The 7,500-nt window shown below is 45.2% G+C and overlaps 1 protein-coding gene across 1 annotated transcript in view; it reads left to right on the forward strand.

Moving 5' to 3' along the window:
• The window catches only part of lrmda (leucine rich melanocyte differentiation associated), a 213,524-nt gene extending 206,534 nt beyond the window's left edge, over positions 1 to 6,990 (forward strand). The window contains exon 7 of the mRNA XM_028989785.1: positions 5,901 to 6,990. Coding sequence (XP_028845618.1) covers positions 5,901 to 5,980 — 80 coding nt within the window. The 3' untranslated portion in view covers positions 5,981 to 6,990. The remainder of the gene's footprint in view (positions 1 to 5,900) is intronic.
• The last annotated feature ends 510 nt before the right edge of the window (positions 6,991 to 7,500 follow it).

Raw genomic sequence — 7,500 nt, forward strand, 5'->3', positions numbered from 1 at the left:
TAAGTCTTCAATACTATTTCACAATCATCAGATTAATAAATAACTTGATCAGTATCAGTATCCAAGTTACTAAAATTATTAAAACATTTTTTCAGGTATGATATTCTCTTTAATTCAATACAACTGCACCGCATTCAAACACTGAACCTCCAATACAAAATATTTAATGAATTTTATATATAATTTTATATATCAGTTTATAGCAACCTGTATTTTCAGTTTAAAAAAGTAAATGATAAAATAAAGTTCCTTTAATGTTTAATTTGTAAAGTATAGTTTTGTAATAGTATAATATATTGAATGTCGACAAAATACAATAATAATAACGTTGCATTGACGATATTAGCGCTATTGTTTTTTATTGGCTTCATGGTGCCCATGATTCTCTCTCCCATAAAATCAGCTTTTTTTTTTTTTTTTTATTTGTGTGCTGTGCACTTTTCAGCCACTGCTCCCCAGGCAGGACTCAGGTGAAAAATGGGCCACATTTTCCTGGTGCCCTATATGGATGTGGAGTATAAATGGCTAATGAATTACAGATGAACATTGACGCAAATGAATCTTCCGGATGTCCCTGGGTTATATGGCAGCCATTTAAAAAGTTTAATCAATACGCTAAAGTTGAAAACATGCAGGCGCGATGGCAGTTTGGCTGTAATAAACATCAGTTGGAAACAGGACAGCTTGAGCCCAGCGCATGCATCATAATGGCAGCTATTTATGTTTAATGGACTAAATATTTTTATTGGAATAGAACGAATGTCGGCTTTAACTCTATAATTTGAGGCCCGGTGAGGAATGGCTGACAGCTCCCCCCAGCAATGATGCATAAAAAGAACAAGGGCCGACAGCTCTTTTCATTCTTCACTGTGCACACACACGCAAAAACTTCACCACAAACTATGTTCAGCACGTTTTTACCCAACAAACGTTTGACATTTACGTATTACAGCATATTGATATGTATTCGAATCCGGGTTCCCTGTGGTGAGAGACATTAATTGGCCTGGCATGTGGCGTCGCTGGTGTGTTGGTGGATGAAATCGCATGCCTCCCAGACCTCATTAACAACAGCTACAGAGGTCAAGTGAGCAGCAACTCCCCTGGATGTTCGCAACCCAGTCGCATCCTTCTTATATAATCGCAGCCTCGCGGTAAAGATGCGGCTGGTTCCCGATCCAGTGCTCAGCGGGGGAACCGTTTTTCATACCAGTGTTTATCTCAGACCTCTCACCCACACTTATCATAATAACACGCTGCATGTATTTTACCGCCGCCGCGATAGGCGCTTGCATGTTGATGTGACACATCATGGCCCTAAACTCTGGTAGCGCGGTGGTGCGCGGGACGCCGCGGCCCTGATAGAGAGGCCGTGGGAGATATATTGTGGTGGGGAATAATAGCCCGGGCAACTGGATGCCTCTGTCCAAGCTCATAACTCACACGGCACACGGGCTTATGGATGCCTGCACACAACCCCCCCCCCCCCCCCCCCCCCCCTTCAGCTGTTATTTCAGCCCTTTGAGATAATAAGGAAAGTTTAATTGCATTGTTAATTGATTTTTTTTTGCCCTCCCAAACAACATTATTACCTTGATTGATTGCCGGGCCTGATGTGAACATGGGAAGCAGGCGGAGCGGAATGGCGAGGTGCGGTGAGACGGGAAGGCATGCGGAGAATAGATAACCTTGATGTTAAGAGCTACATCCTTCGGATATGTCTTCCCGTGGCATATTGATGGCCCTTGAAAAGAGGGGCGCTGATTGTATGCAGAATGCAATCATTAAACCCACTTCAGGCAGCCACTGATGAATTTGTTTTTCCTGAAGCCTCTTGTTAAGCAGAAGGCCTCGCCCGCTGCCGCCGAGGCCATTTTTCACCTCCTGCTTGTCCTTTTCAATGTTTATTAAACATCATACATATATTTTAATATCAGGGAAGCCAGAACATTACACGCGTTCTTACGGTTATTCACATTAAGGGGTTTTAATAACCCTTTATACTATACACACAATGCAAATAAATTATTGGGGAAGCAGATGGCCATTTTGAATTTCAAATAGTGTATCAATCATTAACACAAATAATCAGTTATTTTAATTATGACAAACGATGGTTATCAAGCTCCTCCCATTATGACCTCGGTTCATAATTACACACCAACAAAAAGGGTTCTCTTCTTCAAAATACAGATGCTACAAAACAGTTTTATCGAATTTGTTCTTAGTGCCCTTAGTTAACTTTTAAGTTCATTTATAGGTTGTTTAATGCATGTGCATTAAGTGAATTAACTTTCCTGCTGATATAAAATTTCTGTTTATTGTCAAATTTTAAAACCAAGGATTAGTAAAGTATATTAACATAATATGATGTTTATTGCATATAAAAGTAGTTGATCAGGATGCTAGTAGCCTAGTGGGTAACACACTCACCTATGAACCAGAAGACCCAGGTTCAAATCCCACTTACTACCATTGTGTCCCTGAGCAAGACACTTAACCCTGAGTGTCTCCAGGGGGGGACTGTCCCTGTAACTACTGATTGTAAGTCGCTCTGGATAAGGATGTCTGATAAATGCTGTAAATGTTCATTCTGTAAGTATGCATGTACACATCCAGCATGGAGACCCAGCAGAAGACCACGCATCCTGGTTTGATGTGAAGATATGCAGAGAAATATGCAGAGAAACCCACTTGGCCGCTTTCTAAAGCAAGAAGGTGTGACTTTGACACCATACCAAAAGGGAACGGAGGCGTGAGCTAGCAGAAGCGTCTGGATTCGGGGTTCTGATCTAGCAGCTCATCAGTCCTGATGGATCCCACTGATGGAGGATTAATGTGCGCGACAAGCTGCTTCCCCTCGCTCTCTTCTAACTCACTCTTCCTGTATCTCTCTCTATCACCTCTCTCCTGTACTTGAAGCAGTAATGGCACAGTGTGGAGCTGCACATGTGGGGGAAATGGCTGAAGCCTGACCTGTCTCGTCTCCCCTTGAACCTCCAGTTTGCTGCAGAGGGGGTTGAGGAGGAGAGAGCTGACATCTTACAGAGCTTTGGACGCCCTCAAGGAGCATAAACATCTCAGCGGATCCGCATCTGTTCTTCTGTTGAGCATCAGAACTCAGCTCTGTGTGGAATGAAATCATCGCCGAGCACCTTATTAATAACACACACTGTCAAGCGGTCATTAACCCGCTGGGTTCCCACAATGCTCAGCTCTCAGCTGAAGAGCTGCACCCCTGTTATTGGCGTGTGGGTCGGTGATGGTGATCTCTGGAGGACGTTGGGTAATAGAGACGCGAAGCCCTGCAGGTGAACTTCAGCAGCTGGATTCTCTCTCTCTCTCTCTCTCTCTCTCTCTCTGCCCCGCCGCTCTCCTGCCTTTGCCCGACTGGCACAGCGGGGGTAAGGGGGTGGCAGAGGCTGCGGCAGTATTGCCGGGATGAGATTTTATCGGAGGCGACAGCTCCTCACACTTCACTGTTTGGATCACCTCAAGTAGCTGGGAGATCAGGGAAAATGAGCGTTCCTCTCCTACAAAAGTCCAAATTTAGATTGACTGGCGCTGTCCTCGGGCTCCGGGGCCCGCGTGACAGAACGGGCCTGCCAGTAACTCGCCGTGGAAGGGTGCGAGTGTCGCTGGTTGGGAGGGGGTTGGCTACAGCTAGCTGGGGCTTGGCGAGGCGAGGCGAGGCGAGGTCTGAACCGCGGGTGTCAGGTTCGGTTAGAATCGTGCGTTGGTGGTGCTGGAATATGCTTGGCACTAATATGGCACCAGTATCTCTGTCCTCGTCTCTGCTTCCTGTCAGCACGTGCGACGCCGGCTCCCGTCTCTCCAGCCCTGACAATGTCGTTCCGGATTATGTTCGGCATGGCGCTCGGAGCGCCGCTCACCCTCTCCTCCCACTGACACTTTGTGGTTCTTTTTTTTTTTTTTTTTTTTTTGGGGACTTTTTGGTGCATTTTCCCTCTTCCTCCCCTTTTGTTCGAATCCTTTGCCTTTTTTATCACCATTAATGCGGTTGATGCGGCTGAAAAGAACGTCGCCAGGGACGGGGAATATCCGTTTTGCTGTCGGGAGATCATTGACGGCATTAATGCCGCTTGTCCCTGCCTCATTTACTAAGCGCTGACACCGAGCTGCAGTCGGCGGCATCCATCATGTGGCATCCGCTCCACCGCTGGCTTTCAAGCGCCGACACTGAGACTGTGTGCCTCCCCACTCCGTCTTCCCATGCATCAATCACCGGCAGCGGTCTCCCTCGCCGACTCCCTGAGACTCTTTACACGCCCAAGCCACCGCCACTGTCTGCATCTCTGCCGTACCGAAACAATTAAACGCGGTTCTGTACATTGGTAATAATTTTCATCACCAAATGATGATGGGAAAGTGTAACAGAAAAAAAAAAATGGCTGGGCGGCTTAGAGTCTTTGAACATTGATTGAAGCCCAGAGGTCGTGTTGTGTTTCGCTTGCTTTAGGACAAATCTGAGCATCTTCCGAGTCGGCTGCTGGCGTGGGAATAGATTCTCCTTCAGGATGCTGGATGGTTTCAGATGCAGAACTGAGGTCACGGGACCCTGGATGTTCACTTTTTCTGCAGAAGTGTAACCTTTTGTAAAATCTTTTTTTTTTTTCTCTATAAAATTTTATATAAAGGGAACTAAGAAAATGTTAAAAAGCTGATCTGCTAGTACACTCATGTTTTCCATCAGCAGGAAGTTCTGTACGTTTGCAGTGCGTCTGAATAAAACAATAAAATTGGTTTATAGTCATATACGCTTTAGGAACACTTTGAATTTTCACAGTGCAGTTTTTGTACTACATACTGCTGCTTTTTGAAAAATCAATACCTAAAACAAAGGGCTTGTTTTCTATATTTAATATTCAACATATTCAACATATTCAAATGCTCAGACTATTGGTTGTTGAACAAGAAACACTGTTGACATTCATATTGACAGGAGCTGGGACAGTTTCAACTCAAGTTATTTATAAAAAACTGCTGTGAACCTGTGCTGCTGTGATAAAGTTTGATGAAACTTGTACATAATAAACTCATCATGTGAGTTTGTGTGCATGCACGAGCATGTTTGAAATGGAGAATCAGCCTCGCTGTCCCCAGCTCTGATCCCGGTGCCCTCTGGGACAGCGGGCTGCTGTGAACATTCTTCCTGTTTTGCCCTTTGATAGGCTGTCACATAATCAAGTAAACAACAACAAATCCATCCCTCCATCACATGTCACCTAGAGGGTGTGGGCCGGGTGGTGCTGCCAGTTATCTGTGTAGATAAAAAAGAAAGCGGAGGCACAGCCCCCATCGTAAAGCCCAGCAGAGCCGTCAGACTGCAGGCCCACCACCCTGCTGACCATTGATTGTAGTAATAATTACCTCCTCACGGATCCGGCCGCTTTCTTCTCTTTTCATTTCGCTGCTTTCTTGTCTGTGCGCTTCCCGCTGTCTAGACGTTGCCCTCGGGCCAGATGTTGTCTCTGTTGTGTTCTTTGACTTGAGGAGGCACCGTCTCCTCTGACGCACGTTTCACACCGCAGACGAACGTAGGTATGACAGATTCACGAGTCGGGGTCTCTCGTCTGGAAAAGAAATACAAAAAGACCAAAAAATCTGAATGACAAATTCACCAATCAAATCGATCTGATGATCGCCATGCAGGGCAGGTCCACCGTATACCCCAAAACCACACAGTCGGGTATATGCAGAATCATTTCCATCTAAACACAACTGATATTAGAATTCATATTGGTGTTGCTGAGTGTTTTGCCTGCAAATGTGTGGTTTCATAACCAAATTTATGGGTATTTATGCAAATAACATGTTTATGTGAATATATTATATGTACATAATATATGTTTTAATAAAGCTGCTTTGTCTGTTTCCAGGGGTGTTTGCAAAATGCCGCTACGTGTACTACGGGAAGCACTCAGAAGGCAATCGATTCATCCGCAACGACCAGCTCTGACAGACAGACAGCTCCTGACCACTTTTATAAAGCTGCACTCACACGTCTCTCTCTTATAAATAAACCCGTCGCCACTCGCATTCCTCAGCAGCCGGAACAGCCCTCCACCACCGCCGCCTTCTGCTGACTCCGCCGTCCCTGTCAACTCCATCACTCCGTCTTCGTCTGAGCAGTCGCACCCAGATTGACATGATTGCCTTTAAGCAGAGCAGAGACCCCCCCCCCTCCTCCCACCATCACCCCCCTCCCTCAGCAGAGTGACAGACAGCTCCAGCCAAGTGTCTGCGCTGACAGGATGAACACCATGATGGATTGCCTGGCCTCACTGCTGCTTGCCAGAGGTCAGAGGTCACACCTGAGGCTGCACTGGGCATGCGCCAGACAGGCAGGGCTGGAAAGGCCCTCTCAAAGTCAAAGCTAAAGTTAAAACACTCACAGCAAAGGCAGGCAGAAGACGGGGAGCAATCTGCTCCCCTGTGGCTTCCACATGACGGTTTTGGGATTTTTTTTCCCAGTTTTTGCACATATCACACATACACACATACAACATATACATATATAATCTTAATGATGTATAATAACAGTATTGAAATGTTTGATGCCTTCGTTGTAATTAGGAGACGATGTGTGTTTGGGGGGGTGAGGAGGCCGGGCCGGTGTGTTCATTGTGTATTCTGGTAATAGGTGATATATTTCCCTCTGAGGTTTATACCCAGATAAATATATGTATTATATGTATTTGTAATGTGGAATGCTATTGCATTACAGGGTTACATAACAGCTCATGAATGCATCACGCACATGTAGTGATTGTGAGTGTCACCTTCTGTAATTTGTGTGTTAAGCTGTGTGTTATAAAACACACTGCGGTGGTTGGTTAAAAATTTATTTTTACATATATATTAGTGGCTCCTGAAATCACATCACATTCCTCAATGTTCCTGTGACTTTTTTTAAACACTGGTGCACAATTAGTGCCTTTAATGTAAATAAAATTCAGCATGATGTAATTGTAAAATTGTTGTCTCCTTCATTTCATCATTTCATGTTCTAAAAAGCATAAACTCATTAAACAGTAAAAGGCAAATCATTTGCATGATTCAGATAAAATGTGATTATTTTGACCATAGATACACACACACACACACACACACACACACACACACCCACAGTAAATCAGATGCAGAGGGAGTCGGGATATGAAACGTCCAGAGTTCATCCAAACTTTGCTTTGGACCCCAGCCTGATGGGTAGAATCTGTTTGTTTCCCTCACTGGGTGCACGTGTCGCATCAAAGTGACACCTTTTCTGCTGCGCCCCATCTTGCTTAATTACTCTGCATTAGGTGACCTACCAAGCACGGCGCCATAGTGGGCACACACAGATTTCCTGGACGCCAGTGGACACGGTGGAAGCCATGTGGCCGCTACAGTGGAGCTCATCAATCTTCTCCGGATGGGATAAGGGAAAGGTCATGGATAGCCTCGTGACATGTTTTTATGTGTGTGTGTCTAGGTGGA

Source organism: Denticeps clupeoides, chromosome 8, assembly GCF_900700375.1.
Source record: "Denticeps clupeoides chromosome 8, fDenClu1.1, whole genome shotgun sequence".
NCBI lineage: Eukaryota > Metazoa > Chordata > Actinopteri > Clupeiformes > Denticipitidae > Denticeps > Denticeps clupeoides.